General features: G+C 42.7%; 1 protein-coding gene across 1 annotated transcript in view; it reads right to left on the bottom strand.

Moving 5' to 3' along the window:
• pcdh1a (protocadherin 1a) overlaps positions 1-22,708 on the bottom strand; it is a gene marked incomplete at its 3' end in the record, with an annotated part of 72,932 nt that overhangs the window by 8,795 nt on the left and 41,429 nt on the right. The window contains exon 3 of the mRNA XM_079171475.1: positions 8,890-9,109. Coding sequence (XP_079027601.1) covers positions 8,890-9,109 — 220 coding nt within the window. The remainder of the gene's footprint in view (positions 1-8,889; positions 9,110-22,708) is intronic.

Here is a 22,708-nt window from a genome sequence, read left to right as displayed (position 1 = left end):
TCTCACAAAATCGGTTCTTTAGAATCATGTCAGCGGCCCATGCAGCGGTTAAATAACAACCCTGGAGAGGCAGAGCTTTATTTGACCATTTACTGTAGAGAGTCGCTGCATGACTGACAATTATCTGGGAGAGTAAAAAAAAAAGAAAATACTAAAGCAGTCGGATGGAAAGCCGTGTCCCCGCAATTCTCTGAACAATACAGCCATGTGTTTGGAGCATGACAATTCAAATTTCATAACATGAGGAAATATGAAGATTGCCCTTTGTGTCGCAGAGAGGCGACAGGAAAAGAACAGCAGCAATTTCCCAATGGTGCTCTACCCGTCTATACCGTCTGCCAGGCGGTAGCTTCTCTGACAAGGCTTTGATTAATGCAAGAAACTCATATTGAATCAAGAACATGATTGAATAAATAATTATTAAAAGGAAACTGCAAATTGATGTCTTTAAATATGAACTTAAAGAGAAACCCAAAGCACACAAGGCAGCAGGGGGTCATCATATCGGCTTTTTAGGCCAGCGTGATTCCACCCCTCCCCTGTTGTTCCTCACTGATCCACTGCGTTCTGCTGCATGTGTTTGATTGACTTTTAGAAGCTTCGACATGGCGAAGACGGGTCAATGTTCGTGTCCTTTGATGTTGTTGAAACCCCTTCAACAAAAATAACAATCTGACGCAATAACACAGTTGGATTACTATTGGAGTAAATGTGGGGGAGAGGCGGGAACGCTTGTGTGCATCTGGGAGACCAAACCTGCCAAACCTGCACTTCAGACCAAACCTGCACTTCAGTGCTGTCTTGTGTATTAAAGGGGCATTAAAACAGCAATATAAATGTGTCATCACATTAAAATAACTTAAACAGACAGGACATCCACTACATTGTGGTCTGAAAAAAAAAAAATGAAAATGTAATGAACCGATGGGTAAATTGGGTCAAGTAAACGGCGCAGCAGCCTGGGTCTGTCCGTAACCCTGGATGTGCGCGGCTGAAATGTGGAGACTTCTCAATGAGACTTTTTAATAATGTTGGGCATATCCGCTATGCCTTTGTGCCATGTGAATGTGGCTCGTGGAGAGCTAAATTGGGGCTATCAAGTGCAAGGGAGCCATAGCAATAACAACAATAAAGTTGGAAAGCAAGAAGAGAAGGACAAAAAAGAGACACCGAGCAAATGCACAACAACAGTAAACATTGCTGTCGCTTTTTTTTTTTTTTTTTTTTATTAAAGTGGCTGCACTCGCCATCTGTTTTTTCAGTGCCTGTGGTGGCTGCGTGTTTGATGGGTACCTCATCTCCAGGCTAGATACTGTTTCAAAGTAGACAGCTCATCACGATGAGTGACAAGTGTTGGGACCTTGCAACATGACCATCTGAGTGGGAGACAGCCACGGGGAAAGTGAACAAAATCGTGTAATTGCTTTAAATAAAATGGACCTTTGGTGGTGACCAAGGAATTGCGTTATAGGATCTACATGTCTCTGTTGTAGCTCCGTAGTTTGGAACCAGCAAAAAATCAATGAATGCTTTACGGCGCTCTCTAATTAGAGCAGAGATCCAGCAGAAAAGATGGAAACGAGCCACATCATCGTGCTAAATTCTGTCTCAATTACTCTACTTCTGTCTTGAGAATAGGGATAGGGATAGGATGTGCCAGAATGTGACTTTTTAAAGTGACTTTTGAAAGCCAAATGTGTGTTTGCATCTGTGTATATTACGTTTAATGTCACATGAAATGCAAAACACTGATGCATGCTTGGCCATGGGGTTAAAGCAAGACAGATTCAAGTATTTTCTCTTTAGCTTAAGGCATGTCAAAGATTGACTGCATGATATACCATGTTAACACAAAACTGCAAATTAAGAATTGATCCTTACACCTGGAGGATATTTCAATTTGTGAAGAAAAGAAATAAGCACTGCTGGTTTTAATTTAGTGCATGGAGGACTTCTTTAGTTTCACTGGATGTAGCCCTCATTGGGTTTGTAAGGTCCTTGAACTGCAGTGACTTCTGGGATATCCTCAACTGACTGTGAGAACGCCTCAAAAGGAGAGCGACTCCATTCCTATGTAACTCACTGGAAATAAGGAAATGCATGTCAGACCCATACAGTACAATTCCAGTCCCTCAAGTGCCATTCATCATTGAAGGGCAGAACACTAGTTAGAGGGAGGTTCAGCGGCTCTCGGTCCCCATCACACTATGATGGAGAGATGACCCCCGGGGCCTTTCTCTGATGCCGGCTTGAGCTGCCCGACCAACTGAGGTTGAAGTGGATGTGGCCCCGAGCCAGCATCCCCTCCCCGATGCACAGCGCTCTACCTGCTCTACGAATCACATCTGGGGTGAGACTGGGTAAGACCCACTGAGAGCAAGAGAGCTCTACCGCCACTTTCTATTTCTGCCTCCATAATTATCCTTAAAGTTTCAACTCAGGGTCCCATGGACCTGCCAGTGGACACTCAGCTAAAAGGAGTGTCTCTTATAGCCACGAGCTACACCAGGCTAATTAAGAAATTGTTCTCCATGTGTCTTTATAAACTTGTACTTTCAAGCCCTGCGTCTGCACACGCACTCACACACACATTACCACCCCCAAACCTGCTGCTTCAGCATGCTGTTGCCCAGACTCACTGGCGTAGCAAGTGCAGGCAGCGTGCTATCCAATTTTTGCCTAAGTACAGAGAGCCATCCACTTTTGTTAGAGTAATACATGAGCACATCTAAAGCTTAGGGATACTGGCTTAGGCATACTGGCTCACTCATTCATTTTACAAGCTTAGTGCTAAAACCGGACATTTTCAGTGGCAGCATGGTGTTAAAAGCACTATTTATGGAACCTAATGTGTGCTTATATGCGTGGACTTTTCTTTCTGCGCATAATTCAGAACACTCATCTGTTTTTTCTGGGCTTTTTCATCCATGTTATATAGGCAACATGTGGATAAGAGCTGAGTAGCTGCAGACTGGGAATCTGTCCCGAGAAAATGTTCCAGGAGCCTTCTACTGAAACAATTATGATTATTGCTTTCTTCTTCTCTATAATTTAAACATTTAGATAAACGTTTTTAGTATTTAAACATCAATTTCTCAGTTTTTCAGTATTTTCTCCTCTAGAGAGAGTTAAAAAAAATCCTACTTACGGCACATATTAAAACTGTAAGAAGAACAGCTTAAATGGTTATGACAAAAACATGCTATTATCACAAAATCTTCCAGTCAACTGGACACAGTGATGAAACTACAGAGAAATCACTTTAATGTGTAAAAGGAGGTGGTATGAAATTTAATGCAAGTGGTAGATTTATTGGAATAATGGGACTCGGATTTCACATGTTGCTGCAATCTCTGCCAGAGAATAATATGTCAGTTCACGAGATATTAAGCCAATTACGTACTTTGCTGCAGTTAATGGTCAGAGCTGTGGTACCATGTCCTTTCTCTCACATGGCCCCTGTTCAAAGGTCTGGCCTGTCTGCAGTCATTTGACAAACACTGCAATGTGTGCGGCCAAACTTTGGTGATGAGTGCGTCGGTCTCATTGTTAGTGACCACGCGAGCGAAAGCACATTTCCAGGTTCAAATTGGACGAAGGGAAATCTAGACACATTCAAAACTGTGACGTGTTGACACATCATCAGTTCCATTTTGGATTCAGCTGCATTCTCCCATAAAGTCATTTGTTAAAGGGCTGTAGTTAACCATTGTGCACGGTGTCATGGAGTTTAATTCTGCTCCAGTTATGCTCTTCCAGTGACCTATTTGCTCTGAAATAAAATTACAAACAATTGTGAGGGGGGGGGTTTAACAAATAGCGGCGGCTGATGTGTGCAGAGCATAATGCCTGTGCTAGAATGCGCTCGGGATTGTAAGCATGTTACTCATGACAACTTGCCTCAGGGGACCACTTGTAGGACTTTTTTCTTTTTCTCCAAAGAAGCTTCCACAACACTGCCAGTCCCATGACCCGTCCCTGCTCGTCGTGGTGGTAGTTCCAGCAGTGGCTGGCATAGGCCACTGTGCTGGTCCCCGGCTGAAATGCTCTGCTTCACTCCATAGTACAACGGGCAGGGACTCTGACAGGGCACACACTGACATCTGTCGGAGGAAACCCACACCCCCCCCCTGCTTCGGCACTGCTGGCACCCGGGCAGGGGCCCAAACTGACACTTATAGGACAAACAAGCCCCAACATGCTGACGATCTGCCTCTCTGTCTGCACATCGTCTTCCTCCAACATCTTTTCTTTGATCGAAATGTTTCCCTTGCTTTGTACACACCGGATAGTCACAGGGAATGCATGATGTTAAAGCAGTGATGGCTAAACCTGTATGATACTGATATGGCAAGCACTGAAAGCAGAGGAAAATCCTTGACAGGAGTTCAAAAAGAACAAATATACGACGCCACATGCATCGGCGGAGAGATCTGAGGCGGGAAAATCAGACAGCATCACGAAAGAACTTCACTATCATGCAAACGCCATTTACTCATCTCAGCCCTCTCAATAGCCCATATGGCAGTGAGTCCGCACAGAGGAAGACACAGGGAGACCTCACGCTGGGCAAGCGGCCACATTAAAATTCCTCCATCTGTGGTCAGTTGAGTTATTGTTGTGTGTGTGTGTGTGTATGCGCTGGTCTTCAATCCACCTGTGTCCTATCGGTGCTAACCCTCATATCACAGCCAAGACGCCTAACCACTGATCCCCCGGAAGAGTGATTATTGTCTAGGTTGGACTGGACATGATGGGATTGCCGGTCAAACTCGTGTCCAAAGAAGAGAGAAGAGGCCCATCGAGGGTCCTGGGTGACAAACGCCCAGGGTTCTTGGGCAGCGGGAGGTTAAATAACTTCAATTATGTGTTGTGTGGCTCCAGGTGTGTGCTGAGGCTCAAAATACGCTCAATGGCTTGGGTTGATGCAGATTAAAGAAACCTGGCATTTTTTTTTTTGTAATGATATACAATGTGAGAAACTATGAGAAACAAAATCAGACAAAGTCGTCTCACGGATTAAAGATTAAAAATGTTCAGCGTCAGCTCTGGCTCAGGTGTCAGGAAACTTCTTTAAAGAAATTATTTGTCACTTGCAATTGTCACTAAAATGTCTTACAAAAGCTTACTATGCCCAGCAATACTTATTATTCAAACTGCAAAACATTACCAAGGTAGCGGGGAACCTCCCGATTGCCTACCGGGTGTCAATTTGATTTGACCACTAATCAGAATCTGCCAAGCAGTGCCTGAGACACGGTGGATGGACACAAGGGACAGACAGAGACCAGTCCTCGGTCTTCCTCTGATTTCACTATGGAGGACAAATCGTACATCTTGACGGCGAGCAGGCACACCAGATAAGCAGTGTTCGTGATGTCTGAAGTAATCAATTTAAAAAGAATTAAAGAGCTCAGTGATTATGATGAGAGTCTATTAAAGTAAAATAGCACTGTAATCAAAGTGATTTAGAGATTCGGGGTGTGAGGCGACACACTCCAATGCAAACAAATACATACATGTGTGCAGGTGCACACGAGCAACCGACGGATAAACATTTCTGACGAGATTAACCAACAGTTGAGCGATGTGCACGCCACACGCGCGAACATGAGAGTGGAAAATACACACGGGGAAACTGAAATGGAGTGCGCTCGAACACAGCCTGAAGACAAGAATTAGAAAAAAAACAAAACGGGAGCAGCTGCTCAGGCATACGGAAAAAGAAGCTCCAGAAATGAGTTGCTGCAGATCAAGCAGCATACAAGTCATATATTAGAAATGTTGTTACTGTAGTTTGAATCTTCTCTTAATTCCAAAAGCTTAGAACCACAAGGGAATATGGTGATGTCTCAGACCACACACTCTCCTTCCTCTCTGTCACCCAACCCAATCCAACCCAACCAAGGTCATATGACTTCAGTCTGCAAGGATCTTCAAGACGTTAATCCATTATTTGCTTATAAATAATCGCTGGCATCAATATCCTTAATATGAGCATGTCTTCAACACAGACTGTATATAAGAAGTCAAAGAAGTCATTGTGATGTCTTCTATTGGTTTGTGGACTGTGGTTTTCAAGCTTCGAGTTAAGCAATTTGGCCATCGCCATCTTGGATTGCGGCTGTCGCCATCTTGCTTTTATGGAACCAGTGAAAGGAAGTTACCATATTTGGACTGCAGAGGAGTGGCGTAGAGATGCCGATTATATCTCTGGTAGTGACCAGAGATATAATCGCAAGTTAGCCCCACCCTAAAGCATACCCTGCTTTATCAGGTATTTTTCTCTAAATGGACCATCACTTACTAAATGAACATCATGTTGTATTATAGAAGATTTTAAACGAGCGATTGAGACCATAAACTCATGTCAGAATGTTTACTGAGGTAATGAATCAAGTGAGAAGTAGAGAACTTCCATACAACCAGAGGAGTTGCCCCCTGATGGCTAGAAGAGAGAACGCAAGTTGAAGACACTTCTGCATTGGCTTCACTTTTCAGTTGCAGCCTGGTGTTGAGTGAAGGAAACTGCATGGATTGAGAGTCAGTCACACTGGAATGCCCGCCAAGCCCAGGCTAATACAAGACAAATACAGCGTCATTTCCAAAAGCTGATCTAAAATAGATCATGAACTACATCAGTCTCCACTGCAGACCGTCGACACTCACAATGTAGATTCACCACTGTCAAAGTTCAACTTGTACAACAAAACACATATCCATGTTAATATTTCCGGGTCCCAGTGATGCAAAGGCTGACAGTCTTTGGGTTCATATATTGCGTTTTATCCAACTTAAATGGAGTGACACATCATGCTCACCTCCCCATTTTTAGCCTGTCAGTCATCGCTGCTGCAATGAACAAAGCTCTGCACCAGTACAACCTGTCACGCTGTCACTCAAACGCTTAAAAAAAAAGACTTCACGTCACCATTCAGGTGGCGCTGGGGAGGAATTCCTCCGTCTCGTTTTGATTTTTCTGTCTAATCCTTCATTTTATGTGGGCTCTTTGTTATCTCCCTGAAGTGGGAATCACATTTTAATTAGGTCTATCCTTGGTTAGCAGTTCATCTTCGCATCTCCCTGTCCTATGTGCTCATCCTATGGGCTTTGCCTCCTTGTCAGACACTCTTAGTCCCTGCTCCCTGCCACAATCTAACATCTCCCCCCCCCATCTTGTGCCATCTTTTCATTCTTTAACTGCTCCACTCACAATCTTGCTCTCCTGCTGTTGACAACAAAGAACGCCCTGTCTGACAAAACCTGTTTTTCTGCAGATGGGAGAAACACAATAATCAGCTACAACAATGGAAAAAATAAGAAAAAAGAAAATGCACAAATTACACATCCGAAGTGCAAGGAGCAAACGGAAATAGTCAGCTGTTGGCACATGGGCTGTAAACAGCCAGGCCTGTACATGGGTGACTAATTATATCTATTAACCGGGATGCTAAGCAATTTCTGACCTCAGTAGAGCCGCAGGGAACTGCGCTATGGGCGGGACTTGTCCTGTCCTGCACACCCAACACCCCCTCCTATCCTTGAATAATGGTGTCACTAATTGACATAAATAAATAAACAATAAACATTTGGAATACAGATGAATAAGCTAGCTAATGAGATCCAACATGATTGTCTAGCAAGGAGGCAATGCATCACAACGCAACTACACTCCTACACTAATAATAGAACTTTGTCATCTGCCGTTTTGGCGTGACGGTGACACATCTTAGCCTTTGATCCTGCAACGTTTTGCAAGCGGGAGTGCTAGAGATTGAAATAGTTTATTTTCCTCGCTGAAAAAAAACCAACCCCCAGAATCTCTCTCCACTCTCAGGATGTACAGCCCCATTGACGAAAGGTACATCTATGTCTTTTTCCCTGACACTGTGACAAAGCGACTGTCAATGCTGATCAACAGCTCTATCAAGTCTTTGCTGATACATGCCCCATTTTGAACAGGGCAGTAAAAGCCTTTTATTACTTAGCCTTAAAATCCGTGTGCACAAAAAACAGAACCGCACACACTCTTGAAACCGGCTAATAAAATACAAATATAAGGAGAAGGCCTGAAAGTCTATGATCCAGAGAGCAGTACAATGCCATATACTACAATGACTGGAAACGCACCATGTGATTCACTTATCATAGTGTGTTACAAGGCAGGTAATGGATTATGCTTGGCAGCTCAAGGTGGCAAAACTAATTTAACGATACACAGTTCAGAAAAAATCAGTGACAGCATTGGTTATGATTTTGTATTTGTTATGTAGACCTATGCTGAGACCATTGCTGTTCAGCCTGTGGATTGATTACTGTGAGTAGAAATGATGGCTCCGGCACACCTACAGTAAGCTGCAGTGTAGCATGGGTCCAGCTTGCGGCAAGGAAATGCTTAGAGTAAACACAGTGTTGTCTGCACAGATGTCATGGTTCAGATTTATTTAGAGGGCAAATGCTCCATTAGTTGGGCTTTTTAATTAGCACACTTGTGAGAGAGGGTCATTAAGGATGTCTGACAGTGGACCTGCTGATGAGGAGGATGGAGGCTCTGCTAACTCCAGCCCTGATCCCCCCCCCCCCCCCCCCACACACACACACTTATGTAAACCCACACACCCACCTACACAAGCACAAGTCTGCTTAAAAACCAATAACATTTCACACAGTCATCGACAAACACAGCAAGTCAACGTCACGGGTGCCACAGCGTTTCCACTCTAAAATGGCCACAGAGCAAAAACAACAAATCTCCCACAAATGTCTCCATCACAAAAAAACAACAAAAAAAACAACCAAACACACACAAAAGGAGCCTATTAGAGTAATTTACATGTAAATGCATATTCATGGTGAATAGGACAGAACAGAGGGGGATTGTCAGCGTACCATTTTCAGGGTGCTCGGTCTCTCCAATGCTGCCATCTGGAGTGGTCCTCTCGTAGTGGTCCTCGGGCAGGGTCAGGGGTCCAATGCGAGGACCAGACGACGACTTGCTGCTGGGAGTCTCCGAATCCTCCAAGCCGCTGTCATAGTAGCTGTGCTGAGAGGCGTCCTGCAGGTCCTGCACGGGGTTGGCGGTGGAGAAGGTCACTCGCCGATGGGGGTGCTGGAAAAACAGAGAGGCAACAAATGAATATCTTCGACATGAGGAAAGCAGTTTTTTTTTCAACTGCACTCCGCCTCTCGTTTTGATGCTTCCATGGAGACACTCAGCAGGTTGTATGGTAACAGTTACAGCTCAGAACTCTACCATTTAAGACTACCGTCGGAATTGTGCTGGCCTCATGAAGTTCACTCTTCAAAAGTCTAAAAAATAGTATTAAATATTAAACAGTCTTAAATATTAAACAGTCTTTTGCACTGTTATTATTTTGCAGATTATATAAGGTAGAAATATATGAACAGAGTGAGGTTACGGACTTTAATAATGAGTGTGCAAATTAGCAGCAGCAGAATACATTTTGAATACATACACTTTGGAGATTCCACATACTATACTACAACATTTAAATAGCTAAATATGGGACACGTGTTTAAACATGCTGTATGATGCTGTCCTGTATTTGCGACGTATGATCGATGTGTATGCCGTATATAACGAATACGTTGATGTACTTTTCAAGAACTTGTTTAGTTTAGTTTTCTTCAAGAACCCTGGCATTTCAATGCTGTACGTGATGTAAAAGTCCTCATCTAAGAAAATGAAATAGCAGAGGGTTAGACCTCAAGGTACAGATTGTGAAGAATTGCGCCGCTATATTTGTTGACCTTCATAACAAGAGCTCACAATGGAGATGGAGTAGAGTATGTACAGAAAAAAAATTAACAATGTACAAATGCCATGATACAATCACGACACAAAAAATAGCATAAATATTATGAAGAAACCTGTCAAAGGGTGTCACCGAGGTTTAATGTGAAAATAATTAGCATTGCTTGTTATTGTTGTCATTAATGGTCTGACAAAAGTTTCATTTTTCTAAATCTTCCACTGCCAAATTAATTCTGATGACAATGATTGGTACACTAATCAGTAGCCCAAGTGAGTTACTTCCTATCTCCATATTTTAATATTGATGTTTAACCGTGTAGAATCCCGAGAAGATCTAAACAAGGCTAACAAAAAGTTACAGATTCTGACAGTCACTATTTCACCAGCGTTGCAATATATCGTTAGATCGGCATTCGCTGTTATATTAATGAGATATTATAAAAGAGTGAAAGAGTAAATGAAGGAATAAAAATACTGATGAAATCCAGAATTCGATAGCTTGAAGAGGAGCAGAGCGGCAAATAATAAATCATTCAACATCACACCCTTTATCAAATTGAATGGCTTGTAAATACGGTTAGGAGACCATTAAATTTCCTCTTCCAAAGATCAGTTTACTAATGGCTACTTGCCACCGATCCAAAACAGAAAGATGACTCCTTGCGGCGCGCGTGCAAGCGCGCTCTCCCCCCCCAACCCCCGCACACCAGCACCTCTCGTAAAAGTCAGGAAAGCACTGATACAGCAGAACGGGGCTGCCTCTGCTGCACGAGCCGGCCCAGATCAATACCACGGGTCTGTGCTTTCTACCATTCGACCACCTTTCTGGCAAACAAATCCATGCTGGAAATCATTGGAACCATCAGCCTTTTAGTACACACACACACACACACACACCAGATATTGAGAAATGCTTTTAGGGCTCAGGTAAGTGCTATCAACACTGTGTTCTTAATACCGTTAGTGGACTTCAAAATGTTTCCAGAAAGCTGTTCATCTCCCCATTATCTCAGCCATGCAGTCACATTCCCCTCACGTCACGGATGCATCTCTTGGTCTTTCATCTATATAATGATTGTGTGAGATCTGGGGTGCATGTTGTTGTTTTTTTAACTCCCAGCAGTGCTACTACATCGCTACATCAATAAATCATACATGTTATGCTGTAAGAAATCTGACTTGGACTTTTCTGCCATTGCTAGAATTGAATGGAAACTAAAGAAAAATAGAAGAATAAAAGGACCTTTCAATATCTTTGTTTGTAATAGTAATTTGTATGCTTGGTGCACAAATGAAAAAAGAGGGCAATGAGAGGTTTTGGTGGATGAAAACATGTTTTCTCTCCATTAAACATGCTCTTTGATTGGTGAATCTACACGGAGTGAGTAAATAAGAACACACTGTTTAGCGTTTCTCACAAAGAATGTAACATTGATTAATATTATTACAATTCTTACAATACAACAGTAGAAAGTGTGAAAGTAGAACATATTTAACAGGAGGTTTGGATCAGGAACTCATCCATTACACCAGACAATAGTGAGCTAGTCTGCTATTGTTTCTGTGTTACTTCTATAAAGTTGCGACTGACTCACATAGCTGGGTCGCCGCCATGATATATTTCAATGTTGCATTCTTAAAAATATGATTGGAGGTCGCTGAGAATCCACGGCTATTTCAGCGTTGGGGGGTATTTAGTTGTTTAAATATGGATTCTTGCTTAAACTTCTCCTCAAGGCATCACTCCGGAGAGTCAGCATGTTTCCTGGGTATGATAACTAGCTAAGGCTGCAGAGATGGGGAAATAGATTCTCCTTTTAGTCAGAGCACAAATCCTTTGCCAGGCCTTGGGGGGCTGCAGGGATGCGGCAAGACGGAAGCATGGAAGGGGAGGCTGAGCAGGAGTGGGGAGTTGGTCAGGCAGACACGAACGGCGCTTTGGCTGGAGGGGACAAGCAGAAGGATTAGATTCTGGGAGACTGGAGGCGGGGAGATGGAGATTGTTTGGGCATTGTGGTAGGAGTAAGAAGCTATGGGGCTGAGAATGAAAGAGGGGACATTTACGATGACATCTGAATTCATAGCCCCATTTAGATTGGGCTAAAATGGCCTCATTTATATGCCTTATATTACAATCCCAACGCAGATGGAAAGATACAGCAAGATTCTGTCTTTACAAGGCTACCAGGACACATTTCAAAGTAGCAATAAACAGCAATCATCCACTCTCTACCTAGAGCTCCTTTAGCCCTTTGGAGACACTTTTTTTTCTGTCAGCTGGCTAGAAATATTATTTACAACCTACTGCCTCAGAATAATTCCAAGCCACATATGGATACAGTGGAATATTTCCACTGCTGATATGCCAAAAAGCCAGAGAGAGATGCTGCCAGTTAGACAACAGTGTCATTATTTCTCTAACTCATCACTGTATAAATGATACGACGAGGTGCAGTGTTTCACGGTCAAGTGTAAAATGGAAAGTGAGCACGTACACATGTTTTTTTTTATATAAATTGCGTCAATTCCCCTTTGTACGATGGCAAATCAGCTTTCTTCAAGTACATATAAGGAGTAAAAATGAGAACGGCAGCTGCTGTATGTCCGCCTCCTTGCCTAAAGCCATTCAGAGCCATAGATCTTACAATTATCTACACATCATCTACCCCATCACCTGAGAGCTGCGATCGTGTTGCTTTGCCGTCTTGGACATAATGCACATGACAGAAGAGAGCACTGTGTTTTCCTAAACTGAACGACTTTATTTCCTGACTGCAACCTCACGGTTACGCAACAGTGGTCATTTAAAAAGGTGGTCGACTTGGAATCACGTATGAATACATTCATGAACAGTTAGCACACAAACACCTTGAAAATGTTTGGCTCACAACACTTTTTAATTACTTCTCAAACCTTATCTTTTCCAAATTGCCTTCTAGTTTTTGCATTAATTTTGGGTATTGTATTGTTTTTTCAACCATTTAAAGCACTTTTTATCTTTATTTTCAAAGGTGGTGTAAACATTTACATAAAGAGAGAAATATGTTAATTGTGATTGATTCGTCCTTCTTTATGTGGACAATGCAACATGTAATGGCCTAAACATTGCCATCCAACTGGGTGCTTCTCTGTATTTTCAGGCGACAACATGTCATATTCAAAAGCCTCATCACAGAAAATATATACATCCTTCAGGCACTCTCAGGAGAAAGGGTAAATCAAGCCTTTTGATGTGCTTGTGTTTGCCGTTGTTATGTAAGCTGAGGGTACTCATTGTTAATTAACCGAAGAAGTATTGGTGCAATACGAAAAACACTAGAAGAAAACACATTTGACTTCATAAGCACTATACCTTCTCTCCCTCTCATCCTCCGATGGATTTGTACAAGCCAACATTAAACATGGGCACACACACACACATGAATTACAAAGACCACACTTTAGCTATTGGCGAATTTTACAACTTCTGAACTGCATCCGCTGGTGACCATATATCAGATAATAAAACAAGGGAATACCACAGCAGACGGTGACTAAGCTTGAAAAACAAAACAAGGAGTGGCATAGTCTGAAGCAGATAACTGTAAGTGATGATCTGTGTGAGTTCAATCGTCAGCTTGAGACTTGAGGAATTTGGGGTTACGTGGAGACTGAGAGCCCGGATCCGATTTTTGGCTGAGACATCAAAATAAATATTTGATTTATCAAATCAGATTCAAACCACATTCGTGGGTGGTTGGAGCTCCGATTTTGAAATTGCCCTTTACACCACCTGCAATTTCACACGTACAGTGACGTCACGTCCAGAGAAGCCCTCAGCCCTGTTAGCTGGCTGCGACCGCTGCAAAAAAAAAACATATATATCAACCACCTCTGTCACTAACGTTGTCTGGTGTGATGGAGGACTTCTGCACGGAGACTAGATATTGCTATGGTGTGAAGAGTGAGAGGATGCATCTCCATTATTCACCCAGCCTGCGGCTTGCTGTTTAGTGTCTGTATTGGAAAAATGCAGCAACAGTTTGTGAATGTGCTCGCGCCTATGTCGTTTCCACAACAACTAACGCAGATGGGTTATTGTTAATGGTTATATCTAATCACTTGCAAATAACAGTCTGGGCAGTCTGTCCTAAAGATTGGATTTGAAATAAAAAAAAGTAATGCATTTGCCTGCAGCTTCAATGAAGGAATAAAAAGGGATTCCTTGGGCAAATGGCTGAGCCTGAGCAACAAGGATAGGATAGCTGGTGACTGTGGAGCATCAATATTGCCATTGCTGATTTGCACCAGTGAACCCCTGATGGGACGGCAGACCCCAGTGCTGTTGTGCTCTCACATAGCACCACGTTCCCGGTCCACTGTGAAAGCCCCGGAGCTACCTGACACCGCTCTGCCGTCAGGCGCCTTGACATCCAGCCAAGTCTCGCTGATTGCTAGTGCACAGGGCTGCTGGTACTTATGCAGATGGGGAAAGAAAAAGCTTTTCCATCGCCTCTGCTACATTTTGAGCAGGCTTCCAGCAGAGTCGCAGGTGAGTTAGATTTAGTGTTTGAAACTCTGTCTCGCGCTTCCGAATTTGCATTCATGTTTTCACTGATCTGTATGTGAACATTTGGTGATCAAGCTGGCGACAGCATTGTCTGTACTTTAACTACCTTGTCGAGATGATACCCCCCGGCTTAATGGTTGGTACATATGGTGGGACCAGACAATCCATAAAGTGCAGTGGCAGTGGGATATAACAGAACATCAACATAATACCAAGGCACATTTTATATATATATAAAGATAAATAAAGATGATATTATTATTATTATTATTATTATCATTATAGTAGAATAGTACTCTGGTGATTCTTCTGAGAAAATACCTCCATTTGATGCGAATTTAAATAATATTACATCCTTTAATATCTAACCTGAGGTTCAAAGCTTGAGGTAGCATTTAATCTTTGAGGCATTAACCTCTGAATTTTAAGCCAAAGTGGTTGATACTCCATTCATAACACTTTCATCCAATCTCCATTTATGCCAGTTTGTCTGCCTGCTAAACATGTCAGGATCAAAGTCAAATATTGCATAATGTCTTATGAATTAATCATTACAAAATAAATGATTCAATCAATCCAGTTATCCATTAAATTCCAGAGACAAATACAAACATGCACTAGATTGGCGCAGAGTAGGGGAAAAAAATAAATAGTGCTAATTGCAGTATTCTAAATGTGTCCCTCTATATCTCATTGCAAAGCCGAAACCAACAAGTATCGCAACACTACATTTAAATAAAATACCATTTTACTTTCAATGTCCAGTGGGTCCATATTTGTCACAGTTAGTTTGTCGCCACAGTTGTCATTCAAATTTGTATTACACAGAGGTGTTGTGTTTAAACGGTGTCACTGTGACCAGTGAAACATGCTGAATATTCAGAAATTGCAGTTGGAGGAGCAAAGCGCCCGAGCTGCATACCTTTTGAAGAAGGCACATGAATGGGGATAATAACCAGCTAAACATAATCATTACTATGCAAAGACACTTACTGTAGGGTGCAGTATATTTTCCTTGTAATAAAAGCAAACTGGTAAAACTTCCGAGGTTATAGCATGTCTATATATTTCATACAGAAAGAGATGGGAGGTGAGAGGAATCTATAAGGTTATGAGCAGGAGCTGCATTTCATTTAGTTTACAATAGGGTGCTTTTAACCGGTCGTGAAGCCAAACAGCTATGGTATACTCTACTCTACTGGAATACCCTCAACTTTTCAAGCTGCAGGAAACCTATGTGGCCCTGTTTATCAATCCTGAGGTATATCGCATGTGTACTGGAGCTGGAAGCCAGACTTTTCCTATTGAATCACAGCTATGTGTCTCTCAGATATTATGAAATGGGTTTTCTGCCCATGTTAAAGGAAACGGCTGATGTCTCAGTGCCCCTGTGATATGAAAAATTCAATTTAAAAGGATGAGAGAAAGAATGGTGCACGGCCTATTTTCATTCCCCCACATTGAGAGATATGAGAATGATGTTCTGTTGTGTGGAGGAAATGATGCCAATCGTACTGCAGAGAAATTCCTTCATAATTCAATTCAATTTCGTCTAAATCCCAATGGCAAGCTGCTCTGCCAAAGAGAGGCGGAATGACAGAGACAAAAAGGTAGGGCTGGAGACGGAGACGGAGGAAGAGCGACTAAAGATTGAGACTGAAACAATGGAGAAATAGAGACAGAGTCGCAGGGGTAGGACGAGGAGACAGCAGTAAAAAGTGGAGGGGATGTGGAGAGGAGACCATTTTTGTAGTAGTGATTAATTTTGATTACTGTGCCATTTTAAGTACAGCCAACTAATTTCCTTTACCTCACTGCAGCGTCTGAGAGAAGTAAGAAGAAAGAAAGTTGAGATCCAACAGGGCAAACGGCTTTTTGTGAAGAGGTGTTCCTGCTGGTAGACTAGTATAGAGTAAACATATAGCATCAACATTTTCTGTTATTCTAACTGTAAAAACTAGATACAAAATGTTCTTGCAAACCCTTTGATAGCCCGTGAGAGTTGCGAAGTGTGGGACGTGGATTTTCCATTTAGTTACAATCTGTGAGTACATCCTGGCCCTGGCATTTTGGGCGTGTATGCAGGAATCAATGAGCTGCTGCCTCTGAAGGCAGAGGAAAAAAATGAGCTGCACCAACAAATATGACAATGAAGAAGTGCACCTCTCAGTGTATGCAGCGAGCATAAAACCATAAAGACTGAAGCCGTTGCAAGGGAAATGCATATGGAACTGTTTTTATTTTCCATTCCACCATTATGTCCTCCATTCTCATCCCATCTACTGCTCTCTCTTCTCTCCCTCTTTCTCTAACGGCACACACACACACACGCACACACACCCACCCACCCACACACACAGTTGTTTTTGTAGGTGCAATAGCTCCAAGGCAAGCAGCGTGGAATTGGAGTCTTCAAAGAGTCTTGGATTATCAAAGAGACACAGCTACCAGAAAACTAGGGGACACGCTGGAGAGGGGGAGGGAGGAACATAAGCGAGAGGCGGGGAGGGGGAAAGAGCGCAGAGGAGTCAGCATGGGTTTGGGTGGAGGATGAAGTGATCAGACAGGGGAGGGGTGGGGGTTGAGGGGTGGATAAAGACCAGAAGTCCCTTTGTTCGCGGACTGTAAATGGAGAGAAAAAAGGCCGGAGTGAATGCATTAAAAAACAATCAGATATACCGTAATGGTCTTGATAGGCAAGACTGAATTCGCATTCTTCACTGTCCGTGCCACCGCCTATTCTGGAGTTTTCCCTTTTTTTTTTTGGGCCTACACAGAGGATTTCATTTCAATGGGAGCACTGGCCTTGAAATACCATAATGTTGTCACAGTGAAACCAAGTATTACTGTAGCAAGACCCACCATGTGTGAATATAGCTGCCACATCTAATGACAAATCTGACTGTTCACGCCATTCCATATGACAGGACGTGGGAGTGCTGGTGTGAATGCATCACCCTTTGACAAAAAGCTCTCCGTCAGCCCCTCTGTCCCACAATGAGCTATGGATGTCTCTCGTTTTTCCCCATTACAAGACCACCTCTCACTACAGGACACATTTCAAGCCAGTGTATGAAACTGATTCTGGTCGGTTCACTGCTGTCGGCTGCAGGGCATCATCCGGCAATGACCCTGGCTGTCCCACTGCCACGGCTACCACACACGAACCTCCCACCCTCACTGACCCGGTTTGAACTAAATTACTCGTGATGAGAGCGGAAAAAATGTTCTTAACGCACAACGTCAAAAACAAATCAAAAGTCCAAAAAAGTAATCTTCCTCTCACCGTGCAGCTCTCCTTTGGAAAATGTGGTTATTGTGAAAGATGGGTACTTTGGGTGTGAACCAAAGTGTTCCCGCTGCCTTCATCCATTTGGTAATTTTGGGGAATGCCATGACATCTTTTATTCTGACAGAGGAGTTTGAGAATGTGAGAGTTGTGTCTGTGCAGCACAACTTGTTGAACTCTCATCCGCTCTGTGCAGCACAGACTATGTGCAGATGTTCTGTACTTTGTTTATATGGCATCAGTTAGTGAATGCACTTGTGTACACGAACATAACCACAAAACGCTAGACCCCATAAACATAATGGAGTCTTGACTGCTGTTTGTGAGCTACAGTTTGCTGATATAATGTATGGATTAAGAATATAAATAAAATATCTGCCATTCTAAGTATAGCGATATTATTTCAACGACGCGTTTACTCATCTAATCATCTAGTAATCATTTGTTTGCGCTGCAGTCACATTACAATTGATCCATCACTGAACAGTCATTTCTTTAGGTCCGTGTGGGTGCAGTTTTAATGTTGTTAAGTTAATATAGTGAGCCAGATTTGATTAACAATACGCAATATATTTTGATTAATTGGTGTTTTTTTTTCTGCCATAATGCAAGAAGATGATGGAATGGGGGGGGAACACTAATGAAATATTCTTTGGTGTCATGAGAGATTTGGAGGGGGAGGGAGAAGCCAGAGAAAGGATCAGTGGTAGAACTTAATTGGGAAGGGCACAGGATTAAAAATTTGATTGGTTTAGGGGTTAGATGGTGATGTCTTTATACCGACACTCTCACTGTCTTAAACTGTGGGGACTATATATGTTAATGTGAGCTCATATGGCCAAAGGAAATGTGGGGGTTCGCGAGTGATGTGCTACTAGACACTGTGGTAAGTAATGAACGCTCCTAACAGAGAAGCAAGAAGTACGTTGGAGGAATGGAGGACACGATACAGAGAGAAAAAGGAGACAAGGGAGTGAGAGGAAAATTCTGCAAAGACGGAGAGGCACTACAGCAGCTATTCTCTGCCCTAATGGATAGCAATAAGAAAAGAAGAGAAAGAGGAAAAGATGCTAAAGATAGAAAATATTTGATCAAATACTAAGATGTTACAAAGATGGCCAGCTCAATAAGTGAAACAGCAGGAGAGCAAAACTCCACAAAAATAATAAGATTAATATGACAGAGGTGGATCTAAATTGGTGGTTAGACTGAAAAGACTGAAGATGATTTTTCCACTTGTAAGAGTCCGACCTTTTGACCATTGGATGTAACAGAGTTTTAATAATGCTCCAAAAAAGTTGTATAATATCAACTCTGGCTGGCTGTTAAATTAGACCATGTTCCTCCATTCCCCATCAGGCTTTAAATAATGTGTTGGCATTTACTGAGATATTGGTGAATTCTATAATTTTTCACGATTACCTGATTTGTTGTGGGATTGTGAACTCAAATTGACATTTATACAGCTGCCCTGTGTTGTGTTTTCATGATCTAATATACTGTATGAAGCACTGCGTTTAGCGACATGTATTGCTTTATTCCCCCAATGTAAAGGGTTCACATTCAGGTCGACTCATTCAGATTTAAAGTTTTCATCAGCCTGCCCTTTCAGTGATTAAGCTCTATAAAACTCAGTTCATTTTAGTTGCTCTTTAGACTCCGCCATTAGCACTCCCATGGAGGCCAAAGTATATTTGCAGCCTAATTTCCAGCGACCGTAACAACAGTTGCATTTAGAGGAGAACTGTTGTGAATCAGAGTGACTATATTGTACCTTGGAGTAGGGCCAGCACGATGCAGGGGAGGAGAGAAGCAGGAAGGACTCGAAGGAAGTAGACAGATGATTAGAACCTTTACTATTTACCGCAGACAGACTTGTCTTTGTCCGTGTTATGGTGAGAGCCGGGTTGTGGTTCTGTGTAGAAGGTTACAAGCAACAGTCTCCTTTATGCACGCTATGTTTGCCTGTTTCCATTTGATATAGATGCACACTATAATATATGAGATATTACCCTCATGCTCACTTAACAATCTGCAAACTGCCTGCACAATTGAAAAGATAGCAGAAGTCGTCTTGATACCATGCGGCCGTGAGAAGCGATGGCTCCCACCGTAGCTATGGATTCACATCATCACACATGAACAACATGGTGACAGTGATTTTAATACTTTGAGAAATGGGGTTTTCAACTTAAAACATGACACCGCCTGACCTCGGCAGGATATTTTAGGTGGGATATATTTGCACCGTGTGACTCTGTACCTTTGAAGCACAAACATCACAAGCTCCTCCGGTGACAAACAGCCACTGCTGCAATGGTGTTGAGTTCACTGTTTTTAACGGCACTAAAAAGGAGCTGATTTAATTGGTTATGATAGCAGACCGCTCTTACCGCGACTATGATATGTAATTTATCCTAATCTGGCCCCTATCACTGCACTGCAGGTTAAAAAAAATGATATTTCGGTCAAACTAAATGATCTAACGCTGCTAACTTGAGCCAGCATCTGGGCTTGAAGTTTGAAGTCTCTGATTTTGTGTGCCAAAAGCGAGAGAAATCAAGTTTTACATAAATGTCTGGAATTGGCCCGATAGTTTGTCAGATCACATCTGGTCATGCTCCATAATGTTGCTGAGCAGACGCTTTGGCAGCTTTGCAAATTGCGATATCTGTCTGTGTTTGGCCAGTATGGGTTCTGAGCCCTCCAATGGTCAATTGCAACTACATTTTCTGTCTAAATAATGTCCCTGGGGCAAGTTTCCAATTCAATCTCCAACAGCTGCAATACTAAACAAAACTAAATTAAAGGCAAGCAGAATTTAAAGGCAAAACTTAAACACAAAGAAGGATTAAAGTCAATAGACTGACTCCCCACACGGTGCTAAAGAAGAGGTCAAACAAACGCACTCATTTGGACTGATTGGCCGCATGCTACTGAATGAAACATCATTTTCTACCTGAACGTCTGTTTTTTTTCTCGTATTCATCCACAATATTGTCTGGCGAGGATTGTGGCTGATATTTGCAGTTTACAAAAACATTTTCCTTTTGTTTTAGCCTGCAAGCAGTTGCTTCAAGTCCTGTGAAAGCAATCGATATTTACAGTTTTGAAGCCCAGAGCAGAAGTTGCACAGTCACCACACCTTAATGGCTGTCTGTGGGCCAGTATACTCTTTGTCAGTGTACTCATGTCAGCAAAGACTTTGAAGCTCAATTGAACAAGGTTTACATCATGTACCAACTGAAATGTTCTAGTAATTCTTGAATCACGTACCCATATCAGATTGCAGATTGTCAATTAGCTTTCTTTTTTTTTATACTGTAAAATAAGCATCTACCAAACTGTCTCTCTGAAAGACATATCAGCAGTTAAGAATGTCAGAAGGGAAAGATAGACAGAGAAGAAGATGGGCTAATGGGGGGAAGTAAAGAATCAGACATGAGAAAAATTAATCCTCAATATCCACTCCCTGCTGGGTGCCTTATTGCCTCTCAAACTTCCCATCCTCAGAGTTAATATCTCTATTGCTGTAGAATCTGTCTTGAGAAGCATGCATATACTTCCATTTGTTTGAACTGGAACATAATTGGATTGGGGAGAGGGATGAAAAAGCCTTCAACCGTACTTAAAACTTTTTTTCTTTTCCTTTTCCTCTCATATGTGCACGAGAGTGTGCGATGCGGCCTGTCAGCGCGGGTGTGCGTGCGCACGCACACGTATGTGATGCTATTAATAGCGCCTCTCATGGTCTCGCTTGTCTCGATTTGTTACCCTGCATCCGAGATGTCCCGATTGGCAATACATTCCCAGAGCTGGATGATTTGGGGAGTGCGTCTGCATCTCGTTCTTGCACTCAAAGTAATCCTTTCGATGCGACTGGATCGGGAGCCCTCATGCTCCTCCATCTTATCAAGAAACGGAAAAATCATGCTTGATTAGATTCATAGTGACCTTTTTCCATCTCTGACTACAAGCGCCCAGCAACTGCCGAGCCAAGACGTGTTCTCAACATTGATCTTTCTGCAGGCCCCGTGGATTGGGAAGAGCTCGGCGCAGTGAAACGAGGCAGAAAAACAACATCTCAAAAATCATCAGATGCAGAGATTACTCAGTATGAGTGAGCTACTCTGTGTTATGAGGACTTTAGGAGTTAGCGTGTTTTTGTGAGGAGAGCTCTGTAATCCACCTGGTGTATCTCAATCACAGTGCAAACAGACTCACACACACACGTATCAATTCCCTGCACTCTGTCTCATCGCCCACTTGACATGCACATGTAATCCTACCGCCTTTCTCATTCCCAGACCCCTACCTCCACTCGCTTCTCCTTTTGCAATCCCACCACCCTGCTTTCAGCTTTCCTGCAGTGGCAGTCCGCAACTGAGCGACGATCTCGCTGCAGGCTTCAAACTAAAAGAGGTCTTGCAAGTTCCAACCGGAGAAAAAGTAGAAGCCCTGCTGATGAAGCCTATACGGTAGGGCTCGCTCTCAAGTCTTCAATGTACAGACGTGCATGTATTCGCAGCACGTATCGCCAAGCTCCAATAGGTGAGGTGTGCAAATGTCTCCATTCTAAGGAGCATCGCGATGCGGACGTTGACTTTTCTGCATCGATGCAGTGACAGAACATAACTGGGAGTTCGGTTTTCTTATTTCAGCTCAGTGCGAGAGAATTTACTGCGTTTTGCTGTCTTTTACTGTCGCTCTTGTTTCTCTCTTCTGCTCTGCTTTGATTTCTGTGTGTGCACATTTGTGTATGAGAGAGACTGGCAATCAAACTCTCGGCAGTCTGCTAACTTGTTGCTCTCCCTACTGGTATGAGCTGCTATGTTTAAAAGAAAAGTCAGGCTGAAAAAACGTGCACACGGGCTGAAATTCAACCGTGGTGTTCTGCCGGGAGACGCAGTGACTTAAACCAAGTAAGAGTAGAGGAGCCATGATGAAGGAAACGTCTGCTAGCCGCTAGGCTAATTCATGCAGTGTAAAATGCCATAGGGGATTCGGGAAGTGGCGTGTTTTCAAGCCGCTGTGTGAAAACATTATTTTTGTAGATGGCAGCACACTTGTAATGTTGTAATAAGGCTTGGGCGAT

The sequence above is a fragment of the Pholis gunnellus genome, assembly GCF_910591455.1.
Source record: "Pholis gunnellus genome assembly, chromosome: 13".
Classification (NCBI taxonomy): Eukaryota; Metazoa; Chordata; class Actinopteri; order Perciformes; family Pholidae; genus Pholis; species Pholis gunnellus.
This window is presented reverse-complemented; position numbering and strand designations above follow the sequence as displayed.